This window comes from Oncorhynchus mykiss, chromosome 1 (assembly GCF_057628025.1).
Source record: "Oncorhynchus mykiss isolate SJ-2025 chromosome 1, ASM5762802v1, whole genome shotgun sequence".
Taxonomy (NCBI): Eukaryota; Metazoa; Chordata; class Actinopteri; order Salmoniformes; family Salmonidae; genus Oncorhynchus; species Oncorhynchus mykiss.
The window spans coordinates 64,554,910-64,573,318 of NC_143022.1; the positions used below are offsets into that span (position 1 = coordinate 64,554,910).

General features: G+C 43.5%; 2 protein-coding genes across 23 annotated transcripts in view; one reads left to right on the forward strand and one right to left on the reverse strand.

Annotated features, from left to right (window-relative positions):
- lrrfip2 (leucine rich repeat (in FLII) interacting protein 2) overlaps nt 1-1,050 on the forward strand; it is a 56,170-nt gene extending 55,120 nt beyond the window's left edge. For all 22 annotated transcript variants that reach the window (XM_021606884.3, XM_090236347.1, XM_021606789.3 and 19 more), the window contains one exon: nt 68-1,050. In XM_021606884.3, the coding sequence (XP_021462559.1) occupies nt 68-178 (111 nt within the window). In that variant the 3' untranslated portion in view covers nt 179-1,050. The remainder of the gene's footprint in view (nt 1-67) is intronic.
- Nucleotides 886-18,403, reverse strand: mlh1 (mutL homolog 1, colon cancer, nonpolyposis type 2 (E. coli)). The gene is made up of 19 exons (XM_021606940.3): nt 18,023-18,403; nt 12,046-12,136; nt 11,815-11,913; nt 11,560-11,633; nt 11,374-11,446; nt 11,186-11,277; nt 11,037-11,079; nt 10,830-10,918; nt 10,337-10,449; nt 10,144-10,237; nt 9,911-10,064; nt 9,340-9,656; nt 8,932-9,062; nt 8,466-8,574; nt 6,038-6,101; nt 3,385-3,549; nt 3,144-3,236; nt 2,949-3,062; nt 886-2,601 (listed from the first exon to the last, which is right to left on the reverse strand). The coding sequence occupies exons 1-19, from the start codon at nt 18,127-18,129 to the stop codon at nt 2,446-2,448; spliced, it is 2,178 nt and encodes a 725-aa protein (XP_021462615.3). The 5' UTR covers nt 18,130-18,403; the 3' UTR covers nt 886-2,445.
- Between the last annotated feature and the right edge of the window lie 6 nt (nt 18,404-18,409).

Below are 18,409 nucleotides of genomic sequence, written 5' to 3' on the forward strand. Positions count from 1 at the left end.
CAAGTCCGTGGCCAATGTTTGATTTTACATCAAATGTTCTCTAACCATTCCCCTCCTTTTGCCACAGCTGCGTACAGCTCTGGATAAGACTGAGGAGATGGAGATGACCAACAACCACCTAGTAAAGCGCCTTGAGAAGATGAAGGCCAATCGGAACGCCCTTCTGTCTCAGCAGTGAGGTCTGCTGGATTGCCGCAGAAGCCCTTAACTCACACCTCAGTGTCTGGAGCGCATTTCCATTCTTCCTGTAACACTTAAAGTTGTGTAGCAAAACCAAAAACACTTACAGAAAAAAGCAACACTGGTAGCACCGAGGCAAGAGTTTTTTTTTTTTTTTTTTTTTAAATAAAGGATTAGCATTGGTTGTGCTGCACCAGTGTCTTCGGAAGGGAGACTCAACCTATTAAACCATAGTTACTAGGGGGAGGTGATGAATCTAAGGAAAATTTGACTCATTACTTTATTTTTCAAAGATTTGTACTACATGTTATTCACAAGGTTTTACTGCTGGGTGCTTGGCTATTCTAATTTTTTTTTAATAAGTTGCATGAATGAGTATAATGGCGCTTTTTAACTGTTAAACCCTTTCGGCTGCTCTCTGGCCGTGCACCTATCCATAATCCCTCACACAGTGAAGTGCCTTCTCACACCTGGAGACTGAGGGTTTTGCATTAACCAAACAATTCAAAACAATAACTGGTACAGAATTATGTATTTAAAGGTGCAGTCATGATTTAATGAAATATATAGAACCAATTGTCTGCAGAGGTTTCTCAAATATTTAAAGATTTCTTGGCAATAAGTGTAAATGTCAGAACTGTAAATACAAGGTAGATTTGTTGTTTTTTGCATGGGTTATGGCACATTGAATTCCATTTGTAAGAGTGATGGTTTGAGGTTCTTTATTTGGGGTACATCAGAAGACAGCACTACATACCACTTCTCAAACAGTGTTCGCTGCTTTGAAAGCCAAGCAGTTTCAAGTCTCAGGACCACACAGTGATTGTGTCTGGGGCAGCTATCGCATTGAATAAACTCTTAACAGATTTACACTGCCCTTTGTTTCATTTTGTTACTAGTAATCATGAACAAGTTGTTAATGCTTGAATTATACTCAATCCACTCTGTAAAAGTCAATGGTTAGAGCTCCCACCACCTAAACAATTTGGAAGATGAGGGTTTGTACAGTACATACAGTTGAAGTTTATAGGTTAGAACATCTACTTTGCATGACAAGTGGGTCAGAAGTTTACATACACTAAGTTGCCTGTGCCTTTAAACAGCTTGGAAAATTCCAGAAAATGTGGTCATGGCTTTAGACGCTTCTGATAGGCTAATTGAAATCATTTGAGTCAATTGGAGGTGTGCCTCCTTTTTTTTGTAGATCTCTACAAGTCTGGTTCATCCTTGAGAGCAATTTCATCTGTACAAACGATAGTACGCAAGTATAAACACCATGAGACCACGCAGCAAGGAGATGTGTTCTGTAATTTTGCGCGAGAATCATTACCAGAACAACAGCAAAGGACCTTGTGAAGATGCTGGAGGAAACGGGTACAAAAGTATCTATATCCACATTAATTGAAAGGCTGCTCAGCAAGGAAGAACCCACTGCTCCAAAACCACCTACAGTTTGCAACTGCACATGGGGACAAAGATAGGACATTTCTCCAAAAAGTACTCTGGTCTGATGGAACTATTTGGCCATAATGACCATTATGTTTGGAGGAAAAGGGGGGGGGCTTGTAAGCCGAAGAACACCATTCCAACCGTGAAGCACGGGGCTGGCAACATGTTGTGGGGGTGCTTTGCTGCAGGAGGGACTGGTGCACTTCACAAAATAGATTGCATCATGGGGTAGGAAAATTGTGTGGATATATTGAAGCGACATCAGTCAAGAAGTTAAAGCTTGGTCGCAAATGGGTCTTCCAAATGGACAATAACCCCAAGCATACTTCCAAAGTTGTGGCAAATTGGCTTAAGGACAACACAGTCAAGGTATTGGAGTGGCCATCACTAAGACCTGACCTCAATCCCATAGCAAAATTTGTGGGCAGAACTGAAAAAGGGTGTGCGAGCAAGGAGGCCTACAAACCTGACTAACACCAGCTCTGTCAGGAGGAATAACCCAAAATTAATCAAATTTATTGTGGAAGGCTAGCTGAAACGTTTGAACCAAGTTAAACAATTTAAAGGTAATTCAAAATGAGTGTATGTTAACTTCTGACCCACTGGGAATGTGCTGAAAAAGGTAAATCACTCTACACTATTATTCTGACATTTCACATTCTTAAAATATAGTGGTAATCCTAACTGACCTAAAACAGGGATTTTTACTAGGATTAAACGTATTTGGCTAAGGTGTATGTAAACTTCCGACTTCAACTGTATATCAAATGGTTTCCCGAAACAGACATGCAGCCCATGGACAGTGTTTCTCATGTTTTAGCATCGCTCAAATACTTTGTAGAGGTCTGGTAGATTAGCAATCTGGAGTACGCTGCCATCCTCACTGAAGTGTTTAGGGGGACTGAAGAGGCTCCGGAAGGATTTAAACAGGAGATGCTCCACCTTCCAACGCCACGAGTTCAGCTCTGCATCCTGCAACACATTCACAACCATAGTCTGTTCAGTAAGTGCTAAATGGGACCGAAAATACAAGAGCGTGTTCCTACGACATGGCAGTATTTCTTCCATTTCAAAATGATTTGCTCCTGAATCCTTGGTTTCTACTAAATGTGACCTAGGTGTCATCAACTACCCGCTTATATCAGATTGACAAGTGCGAGACACACAACAACAACAACAAAAACACAAGGCTGTGTTCATTAGGCACGCAACTGAAAACAAAAATTGGCCAACTCCATGTAGTCCTTCCCTGTCAGTCCATTTCCTTCTGTTTGATGCCTAATGAAAACAACCCGGGATGGCGCATCTGAGTGACATACCTGCTCCTCCTCTCCCGGCTCCAGCTCCAGGACATACTGTTTCCTGATAGAGTAGAACTGGCTGCACTCCTTGCTGAAGTCTCTGAAGCAGTCCTTCTCATTGTCCCAGTTCACCTACACAACCCCTTCGATTAGTCCGTTTAGTCTATAAGAACTTATTGATAAGACATGGTCATGGATAAGAATAGTTCACACCTCAGTAGCCAAACGTAGGATGAACATGGGCAGACCCTCCATAGGAGGGGTGTACTTGTCAAGCAGCAATGGCAAACCGGTGAGATTTCCTTCCTGCAAACAAGACACATTCTGATCTTAAGTTTTGCCCTGATTTCATGCATGACAATTACATTTAGGGGGCAAGTGCTAATGTTACAACCAGGTATGATTTCAATGTTTTTGTCAGCACAGACAGGATACAGAGGGTCAGCAGACGGACCTGGTCGATCTCCATGGAGAAGTAGTCCTCCAGCATCTCAGATTTCTTCTTCAAGAAGTCGACTATGTATTGGGCCAGACCCTCCTTGGGCCCGTCCTCCTCCGACCAGCCGCTCTCCTCGGAGTCCAGAGCCAGCATGGCCAGGTCATAGAGTGGCGCAGGCTCCTGGAACAACACAACATCATCAAGCCAACTCGGAGCCAAATATCTGGGCCCGTATTCACAATGCGTCTAATTTAAGTTTAGGTCCTCCCTGTCCATCTTATCTGAAAGGCTAAATTGTTCTGAGACAATTAGTGAAAACAGGCCCAGAATCACAGCCTCTGGTAATGTGATAACAGGATTTTAGAAACAAATAAACTTATTTACATAAGTATTCAGACCCTTTGCTATGAGACTCAAAATTGAGCTCAGGTGCATCCTGTTTCCATTGATCATTCTTGAGATGTTTCTAAAGCTTGATTGGAGTCCACCTGTGGTAAATTCAATTGATTGGAGATGATTTGAAAAGGCATACATCTGTCTATAAGGTCACACAGTTGACAGTGCATGTCAGAGCAAAAACCAAGCCATCAGGTCGAAGGAATTGTCCGTAGAGCTCAGAGATAGGATTATGTCAAGGAACAGATCTGGGGAAGGGTACCCAAAAATGTCTGCAGCATTGAAGGTCCCCAAGAACACAGTGGCCTGCATCATTCTTAAATGGAAGAAGTTTGGAACCACCAAGACTCTTCCTAGAGTTTGCTGCTCGGCCAAACTGAGCAATTGGGGGAAAGAGCCTTGGTCAGGGAGGTGACCATGAACCCCGATGGCCACTCTGACAGAGCTCCAGAGTTCCTCTATGGCGATGGGAGAACCTTCCAGAAGGACAACCATCTCTGCAGCACTCCACCAATCAGGCCTTTATGGTAATGTCCAGACGGAAGCCACTCCTCAGGAAAACGCATGACAGCCCGCTTGGAGTTTTCCCAAAAGGTGCCTAAAGGAATTCTCAGACCATGAGAAACAAGATTCTCTGGTCTGATGAAATCTTTGGCCTGAATGCCAAGCATCACTTTTGGAGGAAACTTGGCACCATCCCTACAGTGGAGCATTGTGGTGGCAGCATCATGCTGTGGGGATGTTTTTTAGTGGCAGGGACTGGGAGACTAGCCAGGATCGACGGAAAGATGAACAGAGCAAAGTACAGAGAGATCCTTGATAACCTGCTCCAGAGCACTCAGGACCTCGGAACCTTCACCCCAGTCTAACAGGACAACACAGGAATGGCTTTGGGACAAGTCTCAATGTCCTTGAGTGGCCCAGCCAGAGCCTGGACTAACATCTCTGGAGAAACTGGAAATAGCTGTGCAGCGATGCTCCCCATCCAACCTGACTGAGCTTGAGAGGATCTGCAGAGAAAAATGGGAGAAACTCCCCAAATATAGGTGTACCAAGCTTGTAGCGTCATACCCAAGAAGACTCGAGGCTGTAATCACTGCCAAAGGTGCTTCAACAAAGTACTGAGTAAATGGTCTGAATACTTATGTAAATTTGATATTTCAGTTCTTTTTTTTTTGCAAAATGTTCTTAAAACCCATTTTTGCTTTGTTATTACAGGGTATTGTGTGTAGATGGATTAGGGTAAAAAGCTATTTAACGTAACAAAATGTGGAAAAAGTCATGGCGTCTGAATACTTTCCAAATGCATTGTACAAACTGCTCCCAACTTTAAAAATGTTAGGCACCAAATAGAATTTTAGGAGCACCAGAAATAGATATATTTTATTTAGTTCAGGCTTACATTAGGCCTATATGAATCCTACCTTTGAAGCACATCTTATGAGAAGCAGACCCTTCTCCTTTCTTCATGGGCCAATCAAATTGGCCTAGACCTACTGTCAAGTTACCAGGTTGTTAGCTAGCTAGGTAACATGACTGCAAAACATTGTTTGTTATAAAACATTTTTAAAACCATTTCCGGTTTTTAGGACTACAAGCGGGTGAGATCCAATCAAATTTCATTAGTCACATGCGCTGAATACATGCGCCGAATACAACATTTTACCTTGCAGCAGTAAAAAATAACAATATATACAGGGGGGTACTGGTACAGAGTCAATGTGTGGGGGCACCGGTTAGTTGAGGTAGTATGTACATGTAGGCAGAGTTAATTAAAGTGACTATGCATAGATGACAATAGAGAGTGGCAGTGGTGGGGGGGGGGGGGACAATGTGAATAGTCTGGGTAGCCATTTGACTAGATGTTCAGGAGTCTTATGGCTTGGGGGTAGAAGCTGTTTAGAAGCCTCTTGGACCTAGACTTGGCGCTCCGGTACCGCTTGCCGTGTGGTATCAGGGAGAACAGTCTATGACTAGGGTGGCTGGAGTCTTGGACCATTTTTAGGGCCTTCCTCTGACACCGCCTGGTATAGACTGGCGCATATAATAGAGTAATTGTTGTTTAAAACATTTCACTGAATTTATAAAACAAAACTGACTAAAACATTTTAGAAACAGGTGCCAGTTGGTTCTTTAGATAGGTATGGTCAAAAATGTTGTCAGTATCATATGAGACGGTACTACGGTATTCTAAAATGTTGGTATCATAAGTACCATGATATTACCGTGGTACCGGTAAACCGTGCTACACATTGATGTGTGTCATACTTACAGATAACCTCAAGATGCCAAAGTTACCGAAGTCGTAGATCAAAATTTGGTAGAATAGCTCCTGGCTAAAAAAGAAGAAGAGAAAAAGCCAAATATTCAACACCTTGACCAACCGCACAGGAATACTTCTAATTTATATATTTATTTTGCAGCAAAGTATAATTTTTAAAGCTTCTACACGCAACTCTGCGCAACAAATGTTTTTCTGAACCCTTCTACATTAATGTGGATGCTACTATGATTACAGATACAGTATAATGTGTGGCGAAATCTGCACGGAGCCTTCACCGTGCACTGCCACTTTAAGAGTGCATGAGCAGTAAGGAAGGAGGAAATGAAGAGAGCTCATTCAGCTCTTTGGGGAGGGGCTCTTTGGTGGCGCGACAGTTTGATTGTGTGTGCTGTAGAAGTTTTGTTTGTTTTCAGCGTGTGTAGTTTATAGAGTATTTAACTCAATCATCGGTGTAATCGCTCTAGGTCGTGGTTGTTTTCGTTTGGGACCACGCCCGTTATGGATCGCATGGATTAGTAGCAACATTGTTGCGAAGCTTTAACATACAAACCATCGGACAGTCAGACAGTACACCTGCACGCCTGAAGACCACAGCTAAGATCTCTTGTTCTCTTTCTATTTTCTCTTCCCTCTATCGTTCCAGTGCTTTACCCTGCAACAGACTCTCTATTTTTCCAATGCACTTCCCATTGAAGTTCATTAGAGCTGGACTATTATTGCCCTGCCAGAAGTATTTGGACATTTCAGTTAAAAGGGAGGTTGCTTGCAAGTTGTGTATTGTTATGTGAACTGTATTGAGGTGTACTAATGACATGTGGCCGAGAAGACTGGACATTTTTAAGGCCTTTGTTGTGTCGATGAACACGCCCCACATTCATACCCTCTGCACTCATCCACTAGAAAATAATACAGATTATTGCAAATCCTATGTTGATGACTGGGTTCGTTCTTGTATGAAGTTGCTTCAAGCATTTCGCTACACTCGCATTAACATCTGCTAACCATGTGTATGTGACAAATAAAATTTGATTTGATTTGATTGCTGTTGAATTGCTCTGCCATTATTAGTATTAGTATTATTGTATGAGGTATTCTTGTTTGGGTTACCCCTGTGCTGTGATGTGGGTTTTATATGGTGTGTATTCTTTTTTCTCTCCACTGGCTATCTGGTAAACAGGCTACCCTCTAGGCAGTCTCTTCTGCTGATGTGTGTGGGTCTGGTAGTGGTACTCTCTATTCTACTCTTTTCCTTTCGGCGCCCGAACAAAATCTTTCTTTACCCCTCTCTAATAAATACCGCTACAAATGGATGAGTAAAAAAGTTGGAGGCATAAATATCATACCCCCCCCAAAAAATGTGAATCTCCCCTGTTATTGGTAATGGTGAGAGGTTAGCATGTCATGGGGGGTATGACCTTTGTGCCTCTGTCACACAAGCTTGATGTAGTCATTGCGTGCTAGGAATATGGTACCAAATACTTTTGACTACTTTATTACAGGCCTTCAGAAAGTATTCATACCCCTTGACTTATTCCACATTGTGTTGTTACAGCCTGAATTCAAAATGGATGGTAGTTTTAATTTACTCACCCATCGAGACACAATATCCCATAATGACAAAGTGAAAATATGTTTTTTTTAAATATTTACAAATGTATTGAAAATGAAACACACAAATATTTAACTGACTTTGTAGAATCCCATTTGGTAATGATTACAGCTGTGAGTCTTTCTGGGTAAGTCTTTGAGAGCTTTGTACAATATTTGCCCGTTATTATTTTCAAAATTCTTCAAGCTCTGTCAATTTGGTTGTTGATCATTGTTAGACAACCATCTTCAAGTCTTGCCTTTGATTTCCAAGCAGATTTAAGGCAAAGACTAACTTGGCAACATTCACTATCTTCTTAGTAAACAACTCCAGTGTAGATTTGGCCTTATGTTTCAGGTTATTGTCCTGCTGAAAAGGTGAATTAATCTCCCAGTGTCTAGTGGAAAGCAGACTGAACTAGGTTTCCCTCTAGGAGTTTGCCTGTGCTGAGCTCCATTCCGTTTCTTTCTTTATCCTTACCATAACAAATGGGCTGAATACTTATTGACTCAAGATATCTCAGCTTAAATTGTTTATTCCACTTTGACATTATGGGGTATTGTGTGGAGGCCACTGACACACAATCTAAATGTAATACATTTGAAATGCAGGCTGTTACACAACAAAATGTGGAAAGTCAAGGGGTGTGAATACTCTCTGAAACCACTATGTGTGAATTCTTCCAAATACTTTATGACACCTTCAAATGAGGGGACAAGATGCATAAAGTGCTTTCATATCCAAAAATGCTGCCCCGGTACAAGCCAAATTATACATTTTAGCTTAACTGTCCAAATAAATAGGTAGGGGAGTGCATGTGGTTCTGACCTGAGTTTGGTGGTGTTGAGAAGGTACAGTTTGGTATGGTGCTGGATCAGAGTCCACTGGGGGTTGACACAGCCCACAAACGAGTGATTCTGAAGCATCTCTTGAAGACCTGAGGAAGACCAAACATACATTGGACAGGCTCTCAAACCAGATCTTCTGCTAAGGGTTTTTGCCCATCCTTAGTTTACTACAATCTCCCTTTTCTGTACTGAAGTAAGTACAGTATTGCAACAGCTGTGTGCGAAGTAGCTTTCTTCACCTGATGGGGTCAGCAAAGACACAATCACGAGTATAGTGGAATATCTACAGTATATAGTGGATTAGCTCGTTCAAATCGCATTTCCCCTTCCTCAGTTCTCCCCCTTTCACACACTACTTCTAACCTATGGTAGTTAGAATTGAGACCACCGCAGACACTCCTTCCTGTACGTGTCCAGTATTTGATGATGAATGGAGTTGGGTATACCTTTGTGTGCGTGCTCAGCGATGTCATCTCTCAGCTCCTTCACACTGCTCAGCTTGATGGCTCGTCTCCTGGTTGTGGCTGCAGCAGTCAGGTCCTCCTGCTCCTTGTCCTGACCGGCACGGGGACGCTTCCTGGGCCAACCCAACAACACCCACACACTGCTATTACACTGCTTTTACTAAACAAGTAAACACACACCATACTCAGTTAAATACGTGCGCGCACACACACACATCTAACAAATACACGCGTGAGTACACACTCCATGCACCACCAAATATACAGACATTCTAAGCACCACTAAATACACTGACACACTCCATAAACCACGTAATACACCACACACAGACTATTCAAACAAGCACTCAGTGAATGTATCCCTGAAGCCCACTAAGAAGGCATGATCACCTGGGGAGATCAGCTGGGGTATTTCGGCTGGTTCCCTCCCCATCCTCTGTGGCACCTGGCGCCTGTTCCTCCAGGATCTCTGCGTTGTCCATCTCTTCCATGCCATTGGTGGTCACAGGTTCCCCCCTGCTCTGCCCATTAGGGTTGGCGGTGGGAGTAGGGGCCAGCTTGGACGCCGGCTGGAGAAAGGCGTCCAGCTTTTGGGCTCTACTGTCGGTCCTGACCATCTGATGGGCGTAGACCCGCTCACTGTCCCCTGTGGAGTTGGAGGAAGACTTCCCCTCGCTGGTGGAGACAGACAGCCCAGGCAGCAAAGTCTACAAAGAAATAGGTCAAACGGATAACCTTTTATTATTCACCTCAATTCCAAAAATGCAGCTTCTCTTTTTTACTACTACTGATTCTACACACCAACCAATCCACTAAAGAAAAGAAAGAGAATTCCATACACCCAGTTTAGCTTATTGGCACATACTGTATGTTGTGTTAAATACCTAGTAGTATAATATCCTGTTAAAAACAATACAAATGAGAAGACATTCAGCATGGAGGACTGCCGAGCTAACAGCACCTGTGTGAAGTACGTGCGTGAGGAGTTGGAGCCCAGGAGTTTGCTCTCTATCTGTCTTTGAACGCTCTCGATGATACAGTCTTCGTGGAGGAAGTGCACCTCGTGTTTGGTAGGGTGGACATTCACGTCGATGTTATGAGGGGCAATCTCCAGGCTTAAGCAATAGAACAAAGAACCGTAAACACAACCAGAAATCATTTGCTATCCAGTTAAGTGACAGTAACCGGAGTTACCTGAGATATAGAAATGGGTGAGAGTTCTTGGGAAGGTATGCAGCATAAACGGTCTCAATGGCTTTTTTTAAGGCACTCGATTCAACCAGACGATCTGAGGAGAAAACAAGACTATTAGTAAAAAATTCACAGGAATATCGTATTCAAATTCATATGACTAGTTATTTTAACATAGCGCTCCTGTGGCACATACGATTGATGAAGAGGATGAGGATGCACTTCTTCACTGAGTAGTTGGCGTTGGAGATGTGGCCCTTCAGCTTATAGGCAAGCTTCTGATCCTCACAGCCCACTTCAATCAGCTCCCTATGGAGAGAAAAAAACGTGCAACACACTGCTCACTCTTCACACTACAAACTCAACGGCAAAACTGGTATCGATGACATCAATGTAGCCAGATTTCAACCCGTTCTGGTTGTAATTAAGTTATTTCAACCAGCTTTGCCCGCTGGGGAAGGTCAAGATCACTGGGCACAGTGAAAAAGCAGCAGAAGTCCAATTAACTTAACTATGCAGAACATATCAGATTATAGCTCAAAGCATTCACTAACAGATCAAGATAAAACTCTGTCTGGCTGCAGATACAATTCAAAATGGATGGCATAACCTTTATTCACTCAACAAGGAACTGACATCCCAACATGAGAGAGTAATCTTGGAGGGGTATTTTTTGCCCCCCCCCGTACCTGCTGACTGTATTGCCGAACACCACACGGATATTATCCAGTATGGAGGCGTTGGGTAGGGTCCTGACGTCTGCCATGGTCTCGCCTTGCTGGGGAAAAAAAATACAGAATATTTGTGACAAACAACCGAAGTCTCCTCCCTTCGGGGACAATGACCTCCGGTGAAAACATCAAGAGTAGGAAACGTGAAGGAAAACAAAATCTCACCTTTTTGACAGCAAAGCTTTTCCCAGAGTTGTGTATGGCATACCTGTCAAAACAAAAATGATCAAAAAAGATAGTTTGCATGAGTCACAACACATTGCCAGCACACAGAATAAAAAAAATATTTGTGACGCTTGAGGCCACACACACACCTGCTCACCACCTCCACAATCCTGGAGTACTCCTCACTGGGGCTCTTCAGTGCTTTCCTCCTGGTGGACACGTTATAAAACAGATCCTCCGCCTGTGGATGTTCAGAGATACTTGAAGTCGTCGTCTCTTTTCGCACATTCTAGTCGATATTCCTTTGCAGTTGTAAGTGGCCATTTAATGTACTCACAGTGATCTGTGTCCCCTGGTTTCCAGCGCAGGGTTTGGGTTGGGTCTTTAGTTTCCCATCGCAGTAGGTGGCTCTGGGGAGGGTGAGGGCAGCACTTACAGACTGAGGATTCAAACGCGTTACTGGGCAATACGACAAAAGGACTGATGGCCTCGTCAATCAAAGCGTAATGAAATAACAGGCTACCTGTAAGCACACTTGGCGTCAGCCGTTTTGGTTGTTATGGTCACATGGGCAACATGGCTTATACTGGCAAGTGCCTGAAAAACACACACACACACACACGTCACATGGATAGTCCAGAAACACTAGAATTGAAAATCTAGCTTTGCCCACATAAAGAATTAACCTACACCAAAATACATCCCCATTACAACGTAACCTTGACAAACGTGGATGGTCGAATTACTCAAACGATCAAACAAATCGGAAATGCTTCACCTCTCCTCGGAAACCATAGGTTGAGATGGCGTTGAGGTCCTCAAAAGTCTGGAGCTTGCTTGTTGTAAACCGTTCACATACTATTTCCATATCTTCTTTCTTCAAAAGATAAACAGTCGAAAAGAAATTGAGAAGTGAACCAAAATATGGACTTGGTGGAAGTTGTTTATTTTGCTTACATGACTCATACTCTCTCACACACACACACACACACACACACACACATCTTACCCTGATGCCAGTGCCATTGTCTTGTATCTGGATAAGTTTCAGACCCCCCTCCTTCACAGTCACCTGTATGTTGGTGGACTTGGCATCTAAACTGTAACATTACAGTGAATGCAGATGTCATATGGTGAACCAAACTGATATCTTCTCACAAACCAAATTGCAAAGACTTGGTACAGTAACTATGTAAACAATCAGCTGTCATGCGAATAGCAACTGCTGCACAGCTACAGTTAGCTATGGATATAACTCCAATATGACAAGCATTAAATCACATTGGAGTTATTGCCAAAGCTAGCTATGCTACAGATTCAGTCACCAGATGCTGAGGGGGGGGGGGGGGGGGGGGTCCAGTGCAGCAAAGTCAGGCACGCAGCTTCAACAGTACAGAAAAAGACGTGGTAGGGACCAGCAGCTTCATGCAGGACTTCCTCACGCACCTCAGCAGCCTGTATTTGACACTGTAGAGAACCTCCGTGACAGTGGCTGAGGTCCACAGCTGTCTGACCACCAACCAGGCAGTGTTAAACAAACACACGAGCAGGTGTGTGTGTGTGTGTGTGTTGGTATGAATATTTTTTTATTCATAATTCATACAAAATGTTGTTACTCATACATGCACGTCTAAAACTTTGTTACACTGTTGTATTCTCTGACATACAGACCTGGACCCAAACTAAAGACTTGTCTGGCCAACACAGACACCTATGAGGGTGTCAGTCTGACACCCAGAGATGACAGCACCCTGGCTCGTGTGACATCATCCATGTCCAAACTCATTGACCGGCTGTGCCAAAGCATGGGCAAGATATTTGGGGATTTTAGCTCTGGGATCCACAAAACTGGTGGATCTGCAAACTTGGCCTGATGCAGAAAACTCTGAAGTTTAGCATCTTACAATAACACTCCTGATCTTACTAACAATCCACACTTGTTAAAAACCCGTAAAAGCATTTAACTAAATATTATTTTCCTTATTGTGTGTGTATCTTCAGATTTTGGAGATTCAGAGGTTGATGATCTAACAAGGCAATTTCAATCTGTGATGTGGATCTGATCCCAGACCAGTGGACCATCCTGAAAGCTAGGCCCTACCAGGATCCAAAGAGCAGCGTGAAGAAGACGTCCTGGCCCGAGGTCCACAGGACGTTCAAACAACTGTGCCCTGACCTTCTTCAGCTGGTAGAGATCAGCTCAAGCCAGCGTCTAGCCCAGAAGGCCAAACTTTATGGAGCAGAGAGGAGCAAGGAAGACTGAGGACAAGGAGGAAGATAAGTCTGAACAAGACTGAAGAGGCCTGGCCTAATTTCAATCAAGCATGTGTGTGCGTGTGAGAGCGCGCGAGAGATAGAGATGTAATGGTTAGTAGTTCCGTGAGTTCTTGAGACTAGAGGTCGACCGTTTAATCGGAATGGCCGATTAATTAGGGCCGATTTCAAGTTTTCTTAACAATCGGAAATCGGTATATTTGGGCACCGATTTTTATTTTTTTATTTTTTTTTATACCTTTATTTAACTAGGCAAGTCAGTTAAGAACACATTCTTATTTTCAATGACGGCCTAGGAACGGTGGGTTAACTGCCTTGTTCAGGGTCAGATCAACAGATTTTCACCCTATCCGCTCGGGGGATCCAATCTTGCAACCTTACAGTTAACTAGTCCAACGCTCTAACCACCTGCCTCTCATTGCACTCCACGAGGAGCCTGCCTGATACACAAATGAAGTAGAAGCCAAGGTAAGTTGCTAGCTAGCATTAAACTTATCTTATAAAAACAATAATTCATAATCACTAGTTATAACACATGGTTGATGATATTACTAGTTTATCTAGCGTGTCCTGCGTTGCATATAATCGATGCTACGCTGGGGGATGATTTAACAAAAGAGCATTTGCGAAATAAGCACAATCGTTGGACGACTGTTGTTGCCGTAGGCGACGTTGTTGCCGTTGATGTCTGTTGAGGACCTGCCTTACAACAGGCCTACAAGCCTTCAGTCCAGCCTGTGTTCCTGGTGTAACTCGGGCAGTTGTTGTTGCCATCCAGTACCTGTCCCACAGGTGTGATGTTCGGATGTACCGATCCTGTGCAGGTGTTGTTACACGTGGTCTGCCACTGCGAGGACAATCAGCTGTCAGTCATGTCTCCCTGTAGCGCTGTCTTAGGCGTCTCACAGTACTACGGACATTGCAATTTATTGCCCTGGCCACATCTGCAGTCCTCATGCCTCCTTGCAGCATGCCTAAGGCACATTCACGCAGCTGAACAGGGACCCTGGGCATCTTTCTTTTGGTGTTTTTCAGTCTCAGTAGAAAGGCTTCTTTAGTGTCCTAAGTTTTCATAACTGTGACCTTAATTGCCTACCGTCTGTAAGCTGTTAGTGTCTTAACGACCGTTCCACAGGTGCATGTTCATTAATTGTTCATGGTTCAATGAACCATGAACAAGCATGGGAAACAGTGTTAAAACCCTTTACAATGAAGATTGGTGGTTATTTGGATTTTTACGAATTATCTTTGAGACAGGGTCCTGAAAAAGGGACGTTTCTTTTTTTGCTGAGTTTATGTATACATGTGTTTAATTTAACCTTTATTTAACTAGGCAAGTCAGCTATGAACAAATTCTAATTTTACAATGACGGCCTAACCCGGACGATGCTGGGTCAATTGTGCACCGCCCTATGCGACTCCCGATCACGGCCAGGGTCTTTAGTGACACCTCTAGCACTGAGATGCAGTGCCTTAGACCGCTGCGCCACTCGGGATGCCCTTTTCTTTGCGTTCTTAACTTATTCCCCCCCCTAGATAATGTGTAGAATTGCTGGAAATTATCTTTAACACTTTTTAAATGTTTCGCTCAGCCTCATGGCAAAATGTGTACCGTTAGGAAAGGATAGGAGAAAAGACAGCTAGCAGAGCAAAGGATGGGAGGAAAGGGATCAAGGGAAGGAAGCTGTCTATTCTTTATTTAATCTGTATTTAACTAACCAAGTCAGTCAAGAACAAATTCTTATTTATGTAGGGGGTACCAGTACCGAGTCAATGTGCGGGGGTACAGGTTAGTAGAGGTAATATGTACATGTAGGTAGAGGTAAAGTGATTATGCATAGATAATAAACAGAGAGTAGCAGCAGTATAAAAACAATGGGGGGGGGGGTCAATGTAAATAGTCTGGGTGGCCATTAGATTAATTGTTCAGCAGTCTCATAGCTTGGGGTTAGAAGCTGTTAAGGAGCCTTAGGGACCTAGACTTGACGCACCGGTACCGCTTGCTGTGCGGTAGCAGTCTATGACTTGGGTGACTGGAGTTTGTTTGGGCCATCTGGCACCGCCTAGTATATAGGTACTGGGCTGTACACACGACCCTCTGTAGCGCCTTACAGTCAGATGCCAAGCAGTTTCCATACCAGGCGGTGATGCAACCGGTCAGGATGCTCTCAATGGTGCTGCTGTAGAACTGAGCATCTTTTCTGTCTCCTGAGGGGGGAAAGGCATTGTCGGGCCCTCTTCTCCACTTTCTTGTTGGGCTTGGACCATGATAGTTTATTGGTCATGTAAACACCAATGAATTTGAAACTCAACCCACTCCACGACAGCCCCGTCGATGTGAATGGGGGTGTGTTCGGCCCTCCTCTTCCTGTAGTCCACAATCATCTCCTTTATCGTGCTCACCCGAGGGGCCCCTTGCGTCATCTGTGGATCTGTTGCGGCAATATGGGAATTGGAGTGGGTCTAGGATTTCCGGGATGGTGGTGTTGGTGTGAGCCATGACCAGCCTTTCAAAGCACCTCATGGCTACCGACGTGAGTGGTACAGGGCAGTAGTAATTTCGGTAGGTTACCTTCGCTTTCTTGGGCACAGGGACTATGGTGGTCTGTTGAAAGATATAGGTATTCAGACCCTTTACTCAGTACTTTGTTGATGCACCTTTGGAAGCAATTACAGTCTCAAGTCTTCTTGGGTATGATACTACAAGCTTGGCACATGTGAATTTGAGGAGTTTCTCTCATTCTTCTCTGCAGATCCTCCCAAGCTCTGTCAAGTTAGATGGGGAACGGCTTCCGTCTGGCCACTCTACCATAAAAGGCCTGATTGGTGGAGTGCTGCAAGGAACTCTGGAGCTCTGTCAGAGTGACCATCGGGATCTTGGTCACCTCCCTGACCAAAGCCCTTCTCCCCCGATTTCTCAGTTCGGCCAGGCAGCCAGCTCTAGCTCTTCTTCCATTTAAGAATGATGGCCACTATGTTCTTGGGACCTTCAATGCTGCAGAAATTTTTTGGAACCCTTCCCCAGATCTCTGCCTCGACACAATCCTGTCTTGGAGCTCTACAGACAATTCCTTCGACCTCATGGCTTGGTTTTTACATAGACAGGTGTGTGACTTTTCAAATCATGTCCAATCAATTTAATTTACCACAGGTGGACTCCAATCAAGTTATAGAAACATCAAGAATGATCAATGTTGCAGCGGTCTAAGGCACTGCATCTCAGTGCTGGAGGCATCACTACAGACACCCTGGTTCAAATCCAGGCTGTATCACAGCCAGCCGTGATTGGGAGTCCCATGACGGCCTACATTGTAAATAAGAATTTGTTCTTAACTGACTTGCCTAGTTAATTTATATTTATATATATATATATATATAGAAGATAGATTGAATGCACTGTATGTAAGGGATAATCAACAAGAGGCTTTGCGTTCTATGGAAAATAAGGAATGCCATGGAAGGTGTGTTCCACAATGCGTTAGCGGAGTAGAACTCATCTTCCACGGACTTGAACTAATTGATTAACGCATAGCCTCTCGTTGATTATCCCTTACATATACAACAGCTATAGCATAGAGCCACGAGTTGATTATCCCATTTATGCCATGGCTAGAATTCAATACATTTGCCGCTATACATTTTCTCAACATCCACTGAAGTAGCTAGCAAGTTTACTAGATCGCAACAGTAGTTACCAAACAAACAGACTTGCTAGTTTATCTAAACAAACCATCAGTCCTAGCTTGCTATTATGAAAATCTAATTCAATAATGGCAAATGTTTTCAATTCGACTTTTACTGTCAAAAGCAGTTCAAACACAGAACATGTAAGAACTAAATATAGTAAAGGAATTCTACAGTGCATTAGAGGGAAATAATGCATGCTCTAAAATAACCTTCAAACCAATCCGAAACAAGTATTCAACAATGACATGGCAAAACAGACATAAACTGGGTGGTTCGAGCCCTGAATGCTGATTGGCTGACAGCCGGTGTATATCAGACCCTATATCACAGGTATGACAAAACATACATTTTTACTGCTCTAATTACATTGGTAACCAGTTTATAATAGCAATAAGGCACCTCTGGGGTTTGTGGTATAAGGCCAATATACCACTCCGCGTTGCGTTGTACTTAAGAACAGTTCTTAGCTGTGGTATATTGGCAATATACCCCCCCTTATTGCTTAAATATACCACGGGTATGAGGCAAAACACTTGTTTACTGTTCTAATTACATTGGTAACCTGTTTATAATAGCAATACTGTACCTCTGGGGTTTGTGGTATATGGCAAATATACCACGGCTAAGGGCTACCTCCAGGCACTCCGCCGTGGATAAGAACCGCCTTTAGCCGTGGTATATTGGTCATATACCACACCCCCTGATTGATTGTAAATGCGGAAAAGGAACTACGAACGATAGGAGGAAAGAATCATCACTTGCTTTTGATAATGACTCATTTACTTTGGATCATGACAGTTTCATAAACATATCTATATAGGCATATTTACAGACGGATTTTCATTTTAAAAGTTGCAGTCTGTATTTGCACAACTGACACACACACACACTGATAAGAGTTCTATCTCCATAGAGCTAGCCAGCCAACTCGTTAAATAACGTTAGTACCATCAGACACAATTATAAACTCTTAGCTTGAACGCTAGCTAGCTACTGTTGTTAGCAATACGGCTAAGTTAACTTACCAGTTTTCAAGCAATTCTTTGATAGCATTTGCAGGACGTTGGATAACTTCTCCAGCAGCAATCCGATTAACAACGGTCTCATCGAGTCTCCGAATCACCCCGGACATACTGTTAGCTTTGATTCAGATTGTGAATATTATCAGAAGTAACACAAATAGCTGCTTAAATGGGACACCCTTACTTAATAAGAGTAGCTAGCTTAACATCCTACCACCATCACAACATGTTGTTAAAAGCGCGGGGGAGAGTGAGGGGTTCGATTAATCTCGCCAGTGCGCCCGTTGAGCCGTGTGCACCGGCTGAAAGTTGATTGCATTCGATTTGGAACCGGGCTGCCTCCCGGACGTGAGCCAGGTAACCCGCTCTGTCCGAGACCGAGGTCGCCTC